Source organism: Lentinus tigrinus, assembly GCF_003813185.1.
Source record: "Lentinus tigrinus ALCF2SS1-7 unplaced genomic scaffold L226scaffold_6, whole genome shotgun sequence".
Taxonomy (NCBI): domain Eukaryota; kingdom Fungi; phylum Basidiomycota; class Agaricomycetes; order Polyporales; family Polyporaceae; genus Lentinus; species Lentinus tigrinus.
The window spans coordinates 161,880-179,189 of record NW_027137915.1 but is presented as its reverse complement, the minus strand read 5'-3'; the positions used below and the strand labels follow the sequence as shown (position 1 = coordinate 179,189).

Below are 17,310 nucleotides of genomic sequence, written 5' to 3'. Positions count from 1 at the left end.
CCTCTTTTGGCGGCGGCGAGTTCATTGTGCGTGCAGGAACCCCGCGAGGGTCCGGATCGGGGGCAGGGACAGGAACGAGGGCAGCGGCAGGACCAGTGGCAGGAGATGACCATGACGATGGAGATGACGGGGACTTGGAGAGTACGACAGACATGACGGACACGACCGACGCCAACTCGCAGGGCAGTCTCACGAGTGTCGACTAGGTCTACGACTAGGCCTTCTTGCTGTCGGTTTCGCTCTCGTCAGGTGTTGAATATCGGGCTAGATTTACGTCGCGCACGCTGTTGCGTCCCGCGCACAGTATACTATAAATGCTACCACTGTCCTTGGCATCGTGTATACCCTATAAAGCTTCACCGAGAGTGTGTGAGAGCGAGAACACCTTGTCTGGTGCCCCACCTTCGTGCTTGGCATTCGGTTCTCGTTTGTGCCGGGCCCGAAGTCAGCCCCAAAGTGCGACGAAGGTGTGGACTTGCCATAGCGGATCCTTCTCGCCCACGCCGCGGCCCGCAATATGAGCTTACGGTGCATGTCCGGCCCTCATGCGACCAACATCGGGTCTAGATTACTTCCCTAGCACGAGGCATGCCATGAACTATCAATACAACAAGAAGGAAGCGAGCTGAGTCAAGGCACGATACTACACGATAGCAAGAAATAGCAAGCATTCAATGATCGCAGTCCTAGAGGTCCATACTTCAGCGAGTGGGCTGCTGCTCGCCCTCAGCTTTCTTCTCTTCGGTGATGAGGTTCTGGATGATCACAGGCCATACTGCAAGAGGATCGATCAGCGAGGCGGCATGCACAGCGATAACAAACGCACCCTCATCGAAGCCGGGGTATCTGCCAGAGCGGAGGAACTGGCCGATGTTTAACATCGCGCCGTTGCGGACGTCGTTCCAATGTTCGGACATGTACTGAAGCTCGACCTTGCGCACGTCCTCGAACGCGGCGGAGAACGCGGAGAAGACCTCGTGCACGACGGTGTCGACCGTGAGTGACTTCACGATGTGCTGGAACGCACGCTCCTTCAGGTCTTGCAATCCGAGCTCTGGCCTCACGGATTAGCTTCCACCGACTGCGAGGAGTCGTTCGGGTGCTTACGTTCTGCTAGGCGGTATACCGACTTTGCGGACGGTGGCCTCATGCGGCCGGGGTTGCTGCGTTCCCACTCCGCCATCCACTCTCTGCGCGAGCGCGGGCCGACGACGACGGAACCGGAGAAAGGCGGGGCTTCTGAAGGCAAGGCAGCTGGCGTAGACACTACAGAAGATCCATGGGGAGTGACGGCCGCTGGGCTGGATGCTGCGAGGAATGACGAGGAGAGGGGTGCGAAGGAGATCATATCCGTGTATATCTGAGCATTCATCCGAAATTAGATTGAGGTTGACCGTGACCGCGGAGCAGCCTTACATAGTATAGCACGGCGCAGTAGGTGGTGTAGGCGACGTCCCTCACGACCACACGCGTTTTCCTGGGTCCTGGTACTTCGCTCTGGGCTCGGGTAGCCGTGGGTAGATCCTGTGCAGGCGGTGAAGGCGCGTCGTTGTTCTCTAGCGCAAGCTCTCTACTCCTCGGCGTGGAGGGATGCGATAGCTTCGGACGCGTGTTCCGTGTACTCGGACCCTGGTCATCGCTCTGGTCTAGCATGTCTACTTCGAAAAGCACCGGATGCTCTATGGTCTCGTCGGTGGTAACGGAGATGCGTTTGTTCGACGTCGTCGGTGTGTCCAACCGCGACGGATCGCCGTCTGTCGGACGCGTACCCTCCAAATCATCGGCAGGAAAGTCGGCGTCGTTGTCCATCTGGTCATCGTCATCATCGAAGTCGGAGTCGTCAAACTGCTGGGAAAGAGTGCCAAGGTCGGATACGCTTGCATCGTCTGCTCCCGGACCCATGTCTGCGTCCGCCTCGAGATCCATCGCACTTTCCGAGAACCCTGAGCTGAACACTACAGGTGATGGCGAGTTGTCTACATTGCCCACCACCATAGGAGATAGCCATGCACTCACTTGTGTCATAGTAGTCTACTCTCCGAAGAAGCTTCTTGGATGCGTAGATTCTGCGTGGTTCGGCCCGTCCTCTCCGCGGAAGCACAAACTCCACGTCGGAATACAAGGGGCTATGGAACCTGTTCAACGAGGGCGGAACATTGCAAGGCAGGAGACGCTCACTCGTCAAGAAGACTACCCATCGAGTCCAGGAGGTCCTTCGGTACTAGGTAGCGAGGAATCGCTGGCATTGGTGCCGGAGGCACCAGCGAGGAGGTGATGCTGCATGTGATCATAAAAGCATCTTGTTGCTTCACGGTCGGCGGTAGGTAGTATACCGCTTCTCTGCGAGCGAATTGCGCCCAGCCCCAATTTTGTGCCTGTGGGATCCGGTCAGTCGCGTAGACGATGCCATCTTATTGCATACGCCTACTCCGGGATAATGGAAGGAGTGATCGTGTGCAGACTTCGACCCGAACTCCATGGTCTTTGCAACACTGTTTTTGCCGTTAGTATGGTGGTGCGGTAGGCACTGTCACTATTAGTACTTACTTGCGAATCGCGAACTCGAAGTTGAACATACCCTCTCGGATCCATCTATTGGCGCGTAAGTCAGTGACGTGGGGCGACGACTTGAATGTCGACAATATCATTCATACTGACTTGCCATTCACCGCTTTCTCTTTTTCGGCCGCCGTGGGCTGAAGGGGTCGTCTTATGTGAGCCACCGAGGATCCGAGCGTCATCGGGTGGCACCAACCTCGCACGCAAGGTACAGGCTGACAAACGTCTGTCCTTCCTGACCAACGCTGCCGGAGTTGGCATAGAACAGTATCTAGGAAAGCATCTAAACGAGAATCGTTGACGAGTTCCGGGAGCTGGCCTACATACCTGCCACCGGCCTTCACCAAACCTAGGGGACTTGATGACTTTCGACTTCGCTTCACCTTTGCTGGAAGAGATGTACCTTCAGCATGAGATTGCAATGCAACGTGTCTGCCGTCACCTATTCTCGAAGAGGGTCTTCAAGCCTCGGACTGTCCATTCGAAGCGAAGGCTCGTGCACTCCTTCGCGTCAGGAGGTTGGACAATGTCCTGGTTCACGGGTGCTTTCGAGAATGCCGACATACTCTACTGTATGCTGTCCTGGCTCGTAGCCACGTCACAGCAAGATGGGGGAAGAATCCAGAATTGAGGTTCACCGGTTCACCTATTTACGTGAACCGCTGTGGCGCATGCGACAATAAAGTTGAACGCCGAAGTCGGCAATTGGCGGCCCGCGCTAGTACTCAGTCCAAGTTGGTTCAATCAACCTCTGCTCTCTGTTCTTGGTGCTATAAGCCATACAATGATTCTCACAACCCTCGTTCATCGTTATATCTATCAGTGGGCTTTACTGGGAGTCACAACCGCCCTTTCACTGGGGACGCCTAGGGTACGCTTGTTCTCTGATTGCTCCGAGGTATAATCCTAAAAACGTAGGTTAGATCCATGTAGAGAACGCAGAAATTCTGCTCGCGATCTGACAGTTTCTTTTCCAGCAACACCAACATCCTCTTCGTAGCTGAGGCCTGAGGTTCGGTCCGCTTTGACGAGTGTCATACTAGTATAACAGTGTCGAATATCCCTGGATGGTGACGATGGCAGTCTGAAGTGACCGACAGGTTTCGAGAATGCGCTGAATAAGAGCGTCCGTTATTCGTTGGCCGCCTGTAGGAGGGCGCACGGCCATACAACAACAATCATCGTGTCTGTGGGGATCTTCAAGTTGTCAGGGCCTCGCCGGGAGTCGGCTGCCGAGAGCCAATACTCCAGAACATAAAGCTTCACCAAACAGGTTGGCACATTGAGGGATGCCTCGTTCTGCGATGATTCAAACGTCATTGGGATCCGAGACGAGTTCAAATCGAATGGATGAAGGGTTATCAGTCTTAAGGTGGCGAAAGGGTTTAGCTTCATTCTCCGCCTGACTGAGTACGGACTGAGTAGCATCCTTGTCTATCGGACTTTGACGGGACTACAGTCAGTCGGACTTCCCCAACCTAGGCGTCTATTCGAGGGGGTTGTTCGACTATGTGCGACTTGACGACAACTTCTTCAACACAACACCAGACGCTGAATCTAGAGTACATAGCGGCGGCGCGTGGCATGATGCCTCGAGGGTTGAGCATATAGCTCGACCCCGTCCGTGGGTCAGTGCTCGAGTCTGAATTAAGACGCGTCAATTTCTGACGCGGTCATCATTCTGTTCACAGGTCTTGAGTTTATGCCAACCGCCGGCCGAGGAGAAACAGCTCGAATCTCACCATATGGTGCCGATTTACTGCCCTGCATCACCGACCAACCACATTCAGGTCACTGTCGATGCATGCCCGTGGAGGCCTTCGGCTGTTGTTTCCCGCTCGGGTGGCGGTATCGTAACCTAAGTCTAAACTGCGAACTCATGTGGACTCCACTGACAGGGCCTCGTCGCTGTGTCCCTCTCCAGCATGCTACCATCCTCCCGCAGCCGGCCAGTCCGCGCCCAGAGGGGCACTGGCATGACCCAGGCAAATCTGCACTGTCGCTATGGTATGGTCACACTGATCAATCTGTCGACGCATTACATTGCTCATAGTGTCGGGCTAGAAGTGACACTGACCCCATGCTGACCCCACCGTAACGCCTGTTCCTTCTGGGCTGTGCAAGCCCGACGGTCTGAAACCTCAGGACAGCAATAGACGCGGCCGTCTCAATAGACGAAGACTCCGATCGAGGGCGGGGTGGTACTCCTATGGCGCAAACGGTGGCTAGAAGCACTGCCGGCCGAACTTTCTCTGATCTCTTCGCATTGATTCATTGAGAGTATGCGCCCCACTGGGGGTCAATCACTGTGCTGCTTTACGGCGTCTGCGCGACGCAACACTAGAAGTCTCCGATGTCCCGGAAAACGAACGCTGACGCTGAGTCCACCGAGTCCCGACGCACATGGCGGAGGGCGGGAACGAGTGTCTTCGGGTGAGTACTACCGTACAATTCGCACAGATGTCTTACTCATGCTCATGGATGCTATGCAGGTGGGCCCTGTTCCATTCACATGGTAGGGCTTGACGCTGCACAACCTTTGCCAAGCAGCGGCTGAAGCGGTGGAGTAGCCTACCCTGCGCATATACCGGTGCGACGAGGCGCATGAAACGCCATATGCTTCTTCCGGAGCCCGAGCGCGCGAGTGGTCTTCGTATATAAAGTGGGTGAGCTTGGTCTCCAGAACGGCAGAGGTGCACATTCGTCGTATCTCTTCTACTTCGCGACTTTCGACCCCCATCCCTCTGTAACCCCAGTTCACCATATCACCCACGATGTTCAAGTCACTCATCGCCATTGCTTCTCTCCTCGCGGTCGCCGCCGCCAACCCTCTTGCGGCAAGGGCCCCGCCACAGAGCGACATCGACGCGTATCTCAAGGGGCACAACACCGTCCGTGCCCAGCATGGCGCGGCACCGCTCACATGGGACGCGAACCTCTCTGCGAAGGCTCAACAGTGGGCCAATGGCTGCGTCTTCAAGCACTCTGGTGGCTCGCTGGGCCCATACGGCGGTAAGTTCCACTCAACGTTCTCCTGAAATCTCTCTCATTCGTTTCTCGCAGAGAACCTCGCTGCCGGGACTGGGAACTATGGCATTGCTGCGGCCATCAAGTCGTGGACGGACGAAGTTTGTATGTGTTGGCTTCTCTTCGATCTGTCTGACCGCTGTTGATGTATCGTCGCAGCCCAATACAACCCCAACAACCCGCAGCCCTCTCACTTCACCCAGGTAGTGTGGAAGAGCACGAAGACGGTTGGCTGCGCCGTGCAGACCTGCAACGGCATCTTCGATCCGAAGTATGGTCCCGCTAAGTACTACGTGTGTGAGTACTCCCCGGCGGGCAATGTCATCGGCCAGTTCCCGTACGTTGGCCTCCTCTCTATCGTAGTTGCATCGCTAATGACTGAATGGCTCTTCGTCTCCGTTCAACAGTCAGAACGTTCAGGTGTGAACGTGAAGCAACTAGGCTTCACGACGATGTGCACTTCCCGCGAACGAACGTAGATAATCTGTACTACTACCGAACTCATATGATATACTTTTCTGCTTCAATTTGATACAACTGGTCAAGAAGGCGTACGATGTGGGCCGAGAACTATGGCCTGGTGGCTCGGATCCAGGGCGCTGAGAATCAAAGACGACCTTCACGAGCAAAGATCTGCATAATGACCTTAATCTCAGGTAGATAAAGGCGTGCGGTGTGTAAGTTCGTCATTGTCGTTGCATTGAAGAACAAGGAGGGCGGACGAGGCAATTGCGCGCCTCCAAACTCCGAGAAAGACGGAGTCCTCACGTGTAGAGAAACCTGTCTCGATCGCTGTAGGCGAAGGCGCGAACGTCTTGTCCCCTCCACCACCATGTCCCTCCTCGATCTCTCGCAGGAAATCCTCGTCCATATCCTATCTTATCTCCACTACAACGACCTCAATGTCTGCCGACGTCTCAACAAGCCCTTCAATCGTCTCATCCAGGGCAGCACTCTTCTGCAATATAGCATGCGCTTGCAGCTCGCAGGCTACGAAGACAACCCGTATTCCCCACTCGTTCTCGCGGACAAGTTAAGGCTCCTCAAGCAACAAGAAGCCGCGTGGCTACGTTTGGACTTTGACAAACCAGCGACAGTCCGGATACCGTTCGTACCTACAAGCATATATGACCTCACTGACGGCATTCTACTACTTGGCGAGTCTACTGCTGGAGGACAATCTATGGCACCCGGAGGCCAGACCGGTGCGGACAGTATCCGTTGGACAAGACTTTCCAGTCTTTACGCCCCCGGCTCAAGCACCACGCCGCAGGATAGTTGGGAGCAAATCGAGGTCGGAGCTCACATCATGGATGTTGGGTTGGCCGTACAGGAGCACGATCTCATCGTGGTGGCCACTGAGTGCGTAATCTCTTCCTTCATCACCTCACATCCTCGATTTAATGGACGCGCACAGTCGGGAAACGGAAGACAGCCATACAGTTTTCGAGCTCAGATTAATCCAGCTCTCGACGGGTCTCAGTCACCCTCTCGCGTCCAAGCCCATCCTGCCACTCGGAACCTTACCTGCACCCCCTCATGATGTAACTGGGCAATGCAGCGTGTGCATCGAGATTGTAGGAGACCAGCTTTGCTTCATGTTCCACTATCCCCCCGGTTCTGTAGCCCCTCCAGCTATGTTCCAGGTCTACGATTGGAAGTCTGGGCGATGCTTACAGGTATGTACATCCACAATCAACCCTTTTATTCATTGCTGTCTGTGTTTGCCCCCTGCACGGAAAGTGAACGTATGCGTGTGCCAAGGTCGCACCTACAAGAGGTGATATTCGAGCTTGGTGGGAGCAGACATATCCCAAGCACTACAACGCAATTCCTGACGGCTTAAAAACCCTTTGCATTATCGCGCGCCTGAATATGTGCGAGCGAAACTTTCTGCCATGCATATGGGCGCATGTTCCCAGTCGGCATCGTCGCTGAAGTACTGACCCACCGTCACCTCCACCCCCTTTTATTTATGGAGCGCCGCACTTGAGCCTTTTGGAAGGCAGGTCGCTGCGACCAGACTCTATTTTCGACTGCAGCGACAACCATCAGTCTTGGATGATTACCATCGTTATCTCTTAACTTATGTTGAACATCCATCTCATCTCATTCACAGGTCAGGGGTCTAGACTGTCCCAACTACTCGACGTTCACGTTCCTCGCTCCCAACATCATCGCGCTACCTAACTGCGCAGACAACACTATCGAGCTCTGCCACATAGGCGACGTCTCAGAACACGCAGAACACGCCGAAGAACCCCAGCAGCTGGAGACGTCCTGTGTACTCCAGCTACCCCGGCTCGGAAAGGGCCACTCGATCACCCAGGTCACTTGCCGCTCTGAGCCCAAATTGACCTCCTCGAGCAAGACCGCTCGCTCGTTTCGTCCAACCGAGCCTTTCTACCTCAACCCCGAGAACGCCATCGCGATATTCAACGTCATGACCCACGACAGTCATGGGTTCCATGAGTGTCTCACGCTTATCGTCCACACCGCTTCGCTTCTATCTACCCTCACCGCTCCAGACCCTTCCACCGTTCCCGCAGACCCTGTCTCCGCTCCTGCACCCGCACCTCGCCCCCCACCACCAACCACGCTGGAGGAAGCTATCACTTGGTACCTGAACGATGCAATGCTCTACACCGATGGCGACTTGGAATCACAGGAACCATCACCGCCGCCACCACCGGAACCTCCAGGCCAGCTGGGTTCCGCACGTTGCCTCTCATGGTCACAGTGGGGTCCGCGCGCGTGCCGGTGGCTCGAGACATCGTTCAGCGCAAGCAGATGGATCACAACCACTTGTGGACAGCGTTACGTGACGGTCGAAGAGGACACGATGGACGACGGCACGACGCGGTCGACGATCGTAGTGTTCGACTTCAACCCGCACACTGTGCGTCGGCTCGCGGCGCTACACCGCAAGCGGCGGCGGCGCATGCGCGGGTTCTACGACCTCGGCGAGGGCCATACGGCGATCCCTGCGGCATACGCCCGCCTGGAGGACTCGGTGCTCATCCCGTTCACGGACGAACGGACGCGGGTCATCGGCCAGATCCAGTGCGACACGACGGAGCTTATGGCGGGGTATGCGATGGAATACCGCATCTTCGAGGAGCCAGTGCGCACGAGCTTGCCGTATGCGCAGATGAGCTCGTATGATACTTTCGCGTATGGGGCGGTATTGTTGGATCGAAACATGGTCATTGGGGTGAAGGTGCGTTTTCGCTCAATTGTGCTGGGAGTGTGTGCGTGGGCTGAATGTCCTGCGATTCGGTAGTTGTCGGACACGGATGATATTAGGGAGTTGGTCATCCATGCCATACGGATGGACTGCCCGGTATAGGTGTATCCTTGATGTTGCTTCATCTATTACTTATTTGTGTTGTAGACGTCCTCCGCTCACGCATAAGTGTATCCATGGTTAATGGAGAAAAAGGTCATCACCAAAGATCGACTAAACGCAGTCTCGGGAGAGGCCAACAAGACGCGAGGAGTACGCGAACTTCTCGCGGCGGCTGTTTCGCGGCGCATCGCGGATATGCGGGACCTTCGAGGAAGCATATCATTACATGAAGAGGTGGAGGAAGGGAAGATATATTGGTATCTATGGAGATTGTGAGAGGTATGGACGGTACATTCTACAGTACGTATAGAATAGTTCAACAAAACGGGACATCTACAGCCATGATGTACTAGGCGACGACGACTATCCAAACACTCAGATAACTTAGACAATGTAGCATAGGCCAATCGTTCATGAGCGATCATACTGTATATCGATCATACCTTGGACTTTGTCGCACCCAGCGTCGGTACAACGTCCGGAGACTTATACACATGACGAAGCTCGAGCTCAACGCCGCGGGCCTGGCAAGCGGCGAGAGCCTTCCGCCACCCAAGAGGTTTCTTCAGACCGCCGTTGACCACGATTTTCTTTCTCAGCGCGTCGCCGTCCGTTCTCCTCATAAGCCCGCTTTTGACAGCGGAGACGACGTTCCAGCTCATGAGCGAGCTGAAGTATCCCAGGCTTGGGAGGTAGTGGACTGGCGGCGCCTCGAGCGTCAGCAGCGTCAAACCCGGCAGGATCTTCAGGTTTTTCAAGATATACGGCGTCTCGAGATGCAGGTGGCGCAGGTCCGGAAAGAGAGTCGGGAGGCGATAGGAGAAGCAGTCCAGCCTGTGAGAGCCTGGGGGGAAGTATAGAGGCTGGAAGCCGTCGACGCCCGTACCAGGTACGAGGTGGCGGAAGTTCTGGCAGTTACACCGGGGGAACTCGACGAGGCGGAGGTACGTCACCCCGCGCACTGAGCATTGTGGAGGGACGGTGTACCGGTTGATGTGCGTGTACGTCCAGCGGAGGCGGAGGTCGCTTACATTGGTGTACTGCGAGAGACAGAGGAAGAGAGGGAGGAAGGGATGTGAGATGACGTCGTTCGTGGGGAGCTCGTTGACGGAGACCTCGATGTAGAGAGCACTGGGGATGTAATGTGGGATGCGTGCGTAGTCGCACTTGAACGAGAACTCGGTCCCCATGGTGGTCCACTCTGTGAGGGTGATGTAGAGGTTCGAGCTCTTGAAGTACTCGTGTGCGGATGGGTGGACGCGCTCGTGGTCCTTGGAGTCCGGGTCCACCCCGAACTCGCGTAGGATGATCCTCTGGTAGAATTCGAAGTCCCTCTCTGTTCCGATTACTATGGTGTGAAGGGCAACATCGGTCATGACGTTGGCCCATTTCTTGGATATGAGCGACACCTTGCGGAAGAGGTCCGAGCGTTTTTCCCATTCCCCGCTACCTTGCATAGTAGACCATGCCTCGACGAGGATCTTGTGGATGAGTTCAACAGGCATAGTTTGAGAGACAAGTGAAGGTGGAGCACGCCACATCTAGGTAAGCGCAATATATAGGATTGTTTGGAATGGAGTGATGTTAGATCCACTGGGGGGCGCAACATAGCGGCACACTCAACTCACATTGGGACGATGTTCGAACGTTGGAAAGAGTGCACCCTCTGGAAGGGAGAGGCTGCTTATACGACTCGGGACCAGTGTATCTAGATGCACAGCCGTGGTGGTCGTATGTGGAGGAAGGCAATGACTGCTAGACGAATCCAGATAGAATCCAAGTCAGCACGTCACGGAGGCTGCCGAACTCTGAACCTTGCATGCTGACGCTTCCCAGCACCGAGCCCTGTGTGCATATGTCGAGTAGTGTCACGTCCATCAAGAGTCAAAGCAATCGCACCTACACTACGCCACGACTTGCGGGTGACGGTCATATATCCAATCTTCAGGCCTCACAGCTTGCGACACCTCTGACGATATATGCATTCCAGATAAGTGTGTGGTTTTAGCTTTGATGTGAACAGCGAACAAGGATGAAAGTCATTAAGGCACTGCGACCTACTGACCCACCTTCCATCCACCGGGATAGCGTCCCAGCACTGCATGCTGACCACGCTGTAGTTGGATGATCCACCCACTACGATCACCGAGCCGCGCCCGACAGCTTAGCCGCCTCCCGCCCTGCCTTCCTGCCAAAGACGGTCCCTCCAGTCAGCCCGCTCCCGCCGGGGTAGTTCTGATAGAACAGCCCGCCTACAAGCTCACCCGTGCAGAAGAGCCCTGGGATAGGCTTGCCCGTCGCGTCCGAGAGGACGCCCGCCGTATTCGGGTCGATCGCCAGTCCTCCGAACGTGAACGTGATGCCACAAGTCACTTTGACAGCGAGGAAGGGAGACTGCTCGACTGGGAGCGCCCAGTTGGACTTCGGCAGGGGAAGCTGTAGGTGGCTAGACTGCGTCGACACGCCGTCCTTCACTGCGGGATCCCACTCCGCCTCCAGGCGCTCTGCTTGGAACGCCCGCGCCGCCTCGTTGTACTTCTTGATCGTCTGCACGAATGCGTCCTTGTCCTCGAGCCCCTTCTCCACGAGCTTGGCGGCCAACTCCTCGATAGTGTCACCCCAGATCTTCTCGACAACGTCGTCCGCGTATTCCTCCTTGCGCAGCCACGGGATCGTCGTGCTATCCCAAACCTGGAAGGCGAACCCTCCCGGTTGCGACATGATCTCCCGCCCGAACTTGGCATAAGTGTAGTTGCGGAAGTCCTCGCCCTCGTCAACGAAGCGCTCGCCCTTGGCGTTCAGCATCAGTCCGAGCGGATATCCGGATTTCGTGAACTGGTTGCTGAGGACGCGGTCACCTCGGTCATCGGGAGCATTTGCATCCCAGCAGGTGGAATGGCAACCAGCAAAGTCCCCTGTCAACCGCGCGCCGATGCGCTGCGCGAGAGCGAGACCGTCTCCTGTGTTGTAAGGGGTCCCTCGTACCTATGCCGTCAAAATAATAGTCAGATGGACAAGCTTCGCACTCAGTAGTGTGTATCTGGCTACTTTACCTTCGCACGTTGCCAGTCGGGCCCCAGATATTGCGCCCGAAGGTCCTTGCTAGCCTCAAAGCCTCCGCATGCAAGAATTACGGCGCGGCTGCGGAGGATGATAGACTCCCCTTCTCTTGACACCTGCAAGCCCACGACTCCATCTCCGTCGACCACGAGCTCAATAGCAGCCGTACTGAACCACGTCTCCACGCCGGCGGCAGCGAGAGCAGCGCGATCCGCCGCAATCATACCCTTCCCACCGCCTTCGACAGAAAGAGCAAGACCGCCCCAGAAGACCTGGCGTCCGTTGACAAGGTAGGCCTGCCGGTTGAAAGAGAAAATGAAGGGTACGTGAACGCGCTCCGCGAGCCACTGGACCGCGTCCCGCGATCCGTCCACGAGGGCCTTAACGACATCGGGGTGAGAACGGCCATCCCCAAGTCGCATGATGTCCCGCGTGAACTCGTCGGCGGCATAGGGCGCCAAGTCAATGTTCGCGGCCGTTTCGGGAGTTACGTTCTTGACGATGGGGAGAAGATCCTGGAGGCCGCTATGAATGGTGCGGTGCGCGCCCGCCGTAAAGTAGCCGTTACCTCCGACCCATTCGGGAGGGGATTTCTCGACGATGAGGACGCGTTCGCAACCTGAGTCGCGTGCGGCGAGTGCCGCGCAGCTTCCTGCGTGGCCTGAGCCGACGACGATACAGTCAAAAGTCAGAGCATCGGCGGACATGGCGGTGAGAAGCGGGATGAAAGGTTACGGTATTGAGTGCGCTCGTTCGGTGCGGTCTGATAAAGGATGCTAATCTGAGGTGGGTCATGAGAACACGTTGGTATCAACTAGCTTGGTCAAGTCATGAGAACACAGTCGGCCGACTGCGTCGTCCGAGGAAGGCCGCGACGCGTCCGTATGCGCTGATTCGTTATTTGGGGCCATGGCGAACATTGATTGCGAGATGTACGCGATGATTGAGTGAGGAGGGAAGAAGTCCAAGATGAGGGGAGGAGGACAAGGTGCTAAGCGCTGGACGTTCGACTGACGGAAGCTATCCACTTGACTTGCAGACTGACCACGATCTCTCCCCACAACATGGTCCGGACCCGTCGGGACTACTATCATTATACGTCCTGCCAAAGCAGTAATTAGGATATTTCTCGCATGTCGGCAGCATTTCGTGCTGGAGGAATAAACGTACCGAGCCGATCTGGACAGAAGGCACTTCCACGGCATGTCTATCTGCTTACTCGACGGTCCGGAGGCCCGCCCTCAAAACCAGCCACCAGGACACCCCCAAGGCACATCGCAGCGTGGACTCTCCTAGCTACTCTTGACAACCATGGCTGAATCCCTCCGTCTTGACAAGCTCTTCGATCTCAAGGGGCGGATTGCACTCGTGACTGGCGGCGGGACAGGAATAGGCCTCAGCATCGCACAAGGCCTGGCGGCGAACGGCGCGAAGGTCTACATCACCGGACGGAGGAAGGAGCCTCTTGAGAAGGCAGCAAGTGCGTTCGCGGGCCAGCAGGACGGCGATGGCGCGATCATACCGTGAGTTCTAACCCCATTCTCGTTCGCAGCTGGAACGGAGATAGACGTCGTGGAACCTGATGGCTGATCCGGCGGTCCCTACTTGCAGCCTGGTTATGGACGTAACCGATCGTCCAAGTATTGCTGCTGCACGCGATACCATTGCTTCGCAGGAAGGCAAACTTCATATCCTCGTCAACAAGTTGAGTGCCAATTCCATCCATGCTAGATCGCCCGTCTGACCGTTAAACCTAGCGCCGGGCAGGTCGGCCCAGTCTCTGCATGGTTCGAAGATCCCAACGCACCGCAGCGGCAATCTGCTGAGACAATTGGCCGTGGCTTCTTTGAGGGCGAATCCTTTGAGGAGTGGGCCCAGCTGTACAATATCAACACGTTCTCCATCTTCTTCGTTACGACCGCTCTCCTCGGCCTCCTCGCGAAGGGCAGCGAAGACGTCCCTGGATACACCTCGTCTGTGGTCAACATTACGAGCGTGAGCGGCAACATCAAACTTTCCCAGAATCACGTACGCCAGCCTTCTGCAATTCACTACGCTAATCGTGGCTGAATTGGTACCACAGTTTGCGTACAACAGCGCCAAGTCCGCCGCGATGCATCTCTCGAAGATGCTCGCGACCGAGCTCGCGCTCAAGAACGTGCCCGTGCGCGTCTGCTCCATCGCGCCTGGGGTTTGGGAGTCGGAGATGACCTACGACAAGATCACGCCGGAACTCGTCGACAAAGTCGGCAAGGGTCTTGTTCCTGTACCTGCCAGGAGGCCGGGATCGTGAGTACTTCCTCCATTATGTGCCTTCATTTCTGCGCACTGACCGACATCCCCTCAGTGCCGGTGAGATTGCCGGAACGGTCATCTATCTCGCATCCCCCGCAGGATGCTACACCAACGGACAGGAGATTGCCGTCGATGGCGGTTACCTCATGGTCAATCCGTCTACGAAGTAGGATGTATTGGGTAGAGATGGATGCCGAGATCGTAAGTGCTACACAGACTATATATACAGACAGATCACTGAAGCGTGGAACAGTAGGGTAGGCATAGGATAAATTAAGATTACGCTAGCTGTACGTTCATGTTCGGAGGTGTTTCCGGGAGAGGAGGGGGTCGCTTACGACAGGGGGTGATGGTCGGTGTATCAGTACAGTGTACGAGTGATGTACGGGTACAATGCAAGGGAAACGGTTCAACAGTAGCGAAGAATAGTAGGATAGGCTGTGAGACTAGTACTGAAGAGAGGAGGCGCATCGCGACCCGTATATGTACAGGTGTACGGGACCGCAGATGCATTGTCCGGTGTCGTGTCACGTCATGTCATGATCCAATCGTGGTGCAGGTTAATCGCGGACCTGTCACAAAGCATAAAACGCAAAGCAGGCAGGAAGGGGAAGGAAGAAACGTTAGCACGGACAGCACACAGAAAACGGAATGGAACCTCGAGCGCAGGTCATCGGGGGCCGAAGCGCGCCTTCTTCCTCGCCTGGGCGTACCTCATGTCGACCTCCCGACCTCCCTCCCAAACCTTCAAGCCGATTCCCACCGCCGTCAGCCACTGAAGTGATCGCCAGTCGATCTCCCTGCAGTCGCGTACAAACAACGATGAGATTGGGGGCACGACGCCTGGGACGCTCTGCAAGTACGTCCCGCTCAAGCGGTTGAGCACGTCCACCACGGCTTCAGCCGTCAGCTTGTCGCATCGGATGAGCGCAAGGGCACGGAGCCGTCGGCCTACGTGGCGCAGCGCATTGCAGAGGAACGCATGAGACGCGGGAGGTCCTTCCAGCGTCAGCGTGAGGTGTGGCGTGCCGGGGTACGGTAGCATCGCGAGCAGCGAGGCGAGGAACCGCTCGTCCAGCCAGGCGTACGCCACATGCAGGTGGCTAATCGCTGGCAATCGCGGAAACGACTTGAGTACGTTCCGGAGATGGGGGAAGGCATCGGTCTGGTGCATGTACTTCGATGTCTGCGGTGACATCAGGTAGAGCGAGCGCAGCATGGGAAGCGAGAGGTGCGGAAGGGTGTACGTCAGCGCAGGGGGCACATCAGGGCCGTCGATATACAGCGCAAGCTTGCGAAGACGCGGGAGGTGCACTGCGCGCGAGAAGGATGCCGAAAGGGCATAGCGCGACGCGGTGTCGCCCTTCCAGGGAAACGCCAGCCTCAGCTCCTCGAGCCCTGCAGAGACCTGCAACATGTAGAGCACCTCGGACGCGGCTTGCGCGCCTCGCGTGAACCCGTGGTGGGTGTAGTCCAGATATGTGAGGTTCTGGAAGAGAGGCGGCAGCCATGCGAGGCGGATTCCCTGTAATGTTGCTCGACGTAAGCGCGGCGCGAAACCGTTGAAGAGCGCAAACTCCTTCGTATCGTCGTTCTCCGGGTACATGAGCGTCAACTCACGGAGGGCCGGGGCTTCGATCGAGGGCGAGTGGCCACAGCAGGCGGACAGCGCAGCGTTCCAGAGGAACGGTGCGTAACCTATGAAGCGGACTTCTAGTGAGCGCCACCGGTGTATCTGCGGGACGACGAGGTGCATGCACAGCTGGACGTGGTTATAGTAGGCCAGGTGGGACATCGCGCTGCGGGGACAGAGCTGGACATCGAGCGTGCAGGCTTTCGCGCGACGCATCCTGTGGCTCCACATGGACAGGCTCCCGTCCAGCGTGATGCGTCTCCAGAGCGTTGGCGTGTGCAGGGCAGTATATCGCCAGGCTCTGCAGACGTGCGAGACCGTTATGGGGAACATGACGTCCTCCTCGGCGCCGAGAACGAATATATGTGCGAGGACTTCGTTCGGGAGCTGTGTGATACGGTGAGGACGACGGATTGGCTGGCGCGCGGCATGGTGGGATGCATTTGGGGCGCGACCATGGGGGTGCGCGTGCGCGGTGGACCTGCGCTCGTGCTTTGGCGGCTCTGGATAGAAATAGTCAATCGTCGTGGAAGTGCAAGGTACGTAGCAGGATACTGACTGAACTGCGGTTCTCTTCTCCTGGATGCAGATGGCGGGGTGACACGACGGGGGTCAGTCGAAAAGTCGGGGAGGCGGGGAAGGGGCGGGCTAGGGACTCACTCTATTGTGTAGAATGACTTGACGGCATCGAGGATCGATCGAGGGAAGGCCGCGGGCTCTTGCTGGCGAGCGCGCTTGAAGGGAAAGGGCATGCTCCCTCGGTCGAGATGGTCAGGGGAAGAGAACGCGCCGCGCGGGGGCGGGGATCCGCATTGTGTATTTAAGTGCGCGCGCAGAGGCCCGGCGGGAGACGAAGGGAGGCGTACGAAGACGGGAGGCAGTGTGACTATGATGTGTGGCTGGGAAGGGCCGGATGGGCTTGCGGGAATGGAGAAAAAGGAGCGGACCTATTGTAGGCCTGTTCCCGCCGGAGACAAAGCAAGTCGACGCAAGGGCGAGACAGGCGTCCGGCACAGGAACCGCAGAATGAAGAAGCGCGTCAGTGGGAATGCCCATGCTCGCGAAGTATGCCAGAACGGTCGTCCTGGGCTCACCTGCTTGTCCTCCCCGTCCCCAGTTCCCGACACGGCGCTCGAGTCGAGCCCCGGCGCGCATCGATGTATCCGATGCGTCCGGTGTGGGCCGCGCCTTCTTACTCCGTCTTGTCTTCAGCGGTCGGGTTGGACAGAACATACCCTTCTTGACACTGTAGGGTTAGGGCTCGCGCAGGCGCTCGCACAGGCCATGGGTGCAGTTCGGAGCTCCCGACACCCGATAAGGCTGAGCATGATCCAGCATACGACACCAGTCTCCGTTCCGCCGGTGTATGGAAGACAAACGATCCAGT

General features: G+C 56.7%; 7 protein-coding genes across 7 annotated transcripts; 3 read left to right on the top strand and 4 right to left on the bottom strand.

Annotated features, from left to right (window-relative positions):
* Positions 1-497: 497 nt before the first annotated feature.
* Positions 498-3,139, bottom strand: L226DRAFT_532213 (uncharacterized protein). Its single transcript, XM_067680218.1, has 12 exons — positions 3,002-3,139; positions 2,887-2,947; positions 2,756-2,830; positions 2,659-2,696; positions 2,548-2,592; positions 2,429-2,492; positions 2,179-2,375; positions 2,017-2,126; positions 1,417-1,955; positions 1,108-1,360; positions 827-1,054; positions 498-775 (listed from the first exon to the last, which is right to left on the bottom strand). Exons 1-12 carry the CDS (start codon positions 3,121-3,123, stop codon positions 702-704), a joined length of 1,806 nt encoding a protein of 601 aa, XP_067537979.1. The 5' UTR covers positions 3,124-3,139; the 3' UTR covers positions 498-701.
* A 1,823-nt stretch (positions 3,140-4,962) lies between these two features.
* On the top strand, positions 4,963-6,012 carry L226DRAFT_568492 (PR-1-like protein; the record flags this gene model as incomplete). Its single annotated transcript, XM_067684170.1, has 5 exons — positions 4,963-4,992; positions 5,316-5,571; positions 5,623-5,691; positions 5,746-5,923; positions 5,994-6,012. The coding sequence occupies 5 exons, from the start codon at positions 4,963-4,965 to the stop codon at positions 6,010-6,012; spliced, it is 552 nt and encodes a 183-aa protein (XP_067537978.1).
* A 396-nt stretch (positions 6,013-6,408) lies between these two features.
* On the top strand, positions 6,409-9,407 carry L226DRAFT_532209 (uncharacterized protein). Its single transcript, XM_067680217.1, has 5 exons — positions 6,409-6,948; positions 7,004-7,265; positions 7,706-8,806; positions 8,870-8,929; positions 8,981-9,407. The coding sequence occupies exons 1-5, from the start codon at positions 6,419-6,421 to the stop codon at positions 8,999-9,001; spliced, it is 1,974 nt and encodes a 657-aa protein (XP_067537977.1). The 5' UTR covers positions 6,409-6,418; the 3' UTR covers positions 9,002-9,407.
* L226DRAFT_321628 (uncharacterized protein) lies at positions 9,269-10,656 on the bottom strand. Its single transcript, XM_067673888.1, has 2 exons — positions 10,560-10,656; positions 9,269-10,476 (listed from the first exon to the last, which is right to left on the bottom strand). The coding sequence occupies exon 2, from the start codon at positions 10,474-10,476 to the stop codon at positions 9,373-9,375; it is 1,104 nt and encodes a 367-aa protein (XP_067537976.1). The 5' UTR covers positions 10,560-10,656; the 3' UTR covers positions 9,269-9,372.
* Positions 10,657-11,077: 421 nt separating this feature from the next.
* L226DRAFT_568489 (FAD/NAD(P)-binding domain-containing protein) lies at positions 11,078-12,702 on the bottom strand (the record flags this gene model as incomplete). Its single annotated transcript, XM_067684169.1, has 2 exons — positions 11,078-11,920; positions 11,989-12,702. The coding sequence occupies 2 exons, from the start codon at positions 12,700-12,702 to the stop codon at positions 11,078-11,080; spliced, it is 1,557 nt and encodes a 518-aa protein (XP_067537975.1).
* A 604-nt stretch (positions 12,703-13,306) lies between these two features.
* L226DRAFT_544061 (NAD(P)-binding protein) lies at positions 13,307-14,460 on the top strand (the record flags this gene model as incomplete). Its single annotated transcript, XM_067682243.1, has 5 exons — positions 13,307-13,518; positions 13,607-13,699; positions 13,753-14,023; positions 14,079-14,284; positions 14,343-14,460. The coding sequence occupies 5 exons, from the start codon at positions 13,307-13,309 to the stop codon at positions 14,458-14,460; spliced, it is 900 nt and encodes a 299-aa protein (XP_067537974.1).
* A 500-nt stretch (positions 14,461-14,960) lies between these two features.
* Positions 14,961-16,675, bottom strand: L226DRAFT_458798 (uncharacterized protein; the record flags this gene model as incomplete). The annotated part of the gene is made up of 3 exons (XM_067675468.1): positions 14,961-16,426; positions 16,483-16,502; positions 16,584-16,675. The coding sequence occupies 3 exons, from the start codon at positions 16,673-16,675 to the stop codon at positions 14,961-14,963; spliced, it is 1,578 nt and encodes a 525-aa protein (XP_067537973.1).
* Positions 16,676-17,310: the final 635 nt, after the last annotated feature.

Excerpts from the sequence above, each read along its gene's own strand:
- L226DRAFT_532213 (XM_067680218.1), bottom strand. The coding sequence starts at position 3,123 with ATGTCGGCATTCTCGAAAGCACCCGTGAACCAGGACATTGTCCAACCT. Across the intron at positions 2,948-3,001 it reads AAGACCCTCTTCGAGAATAG|CAAAGGTGAAGCGAAGTCGA; the intron begins GTGACGGCAGAC and ends CATCTCTTCCAG. Across the intron at positions 1,055-1,107 it reads GGTATACCGCCTAGCAGAAC|AGCTCGGATTGCAAGACCTG; the intron begins GTAAGCACCCGA and ends CCGTGAGGCCAG.
- L226DRAFT_532209 (XM_067680217.1), top strand. The coding sequence starts at position 6,419 with ATGTCCCTCCTCGATCTCTCGCAGGAAATCCTCGTCCATATCCTATCT. Across the intron at positions 8,807-8,869 it reads ACATGGTCATTGGGGTGAAG|TTGTCGGACACGGATGATAT; the intron begins GTGCGTTTTCGC and ends GCGATTCGGTAG. Across the intron at positions 8,930-8,980 it reads CCATACGGATGGACTGCCCG|ACGTCCTCCGCTCACGCATA; the intron begins GTATAGGTGTAT and ends TTTGTGTTGTAG.
- L226DRAFT_321628 (XM_067673888.1), bottom strand. The coding sequence starts at position 10,476 with ATGTGGCGTGCTCCACCTTCACTTGTCTCTCAAACTATGCCTGTTGAA.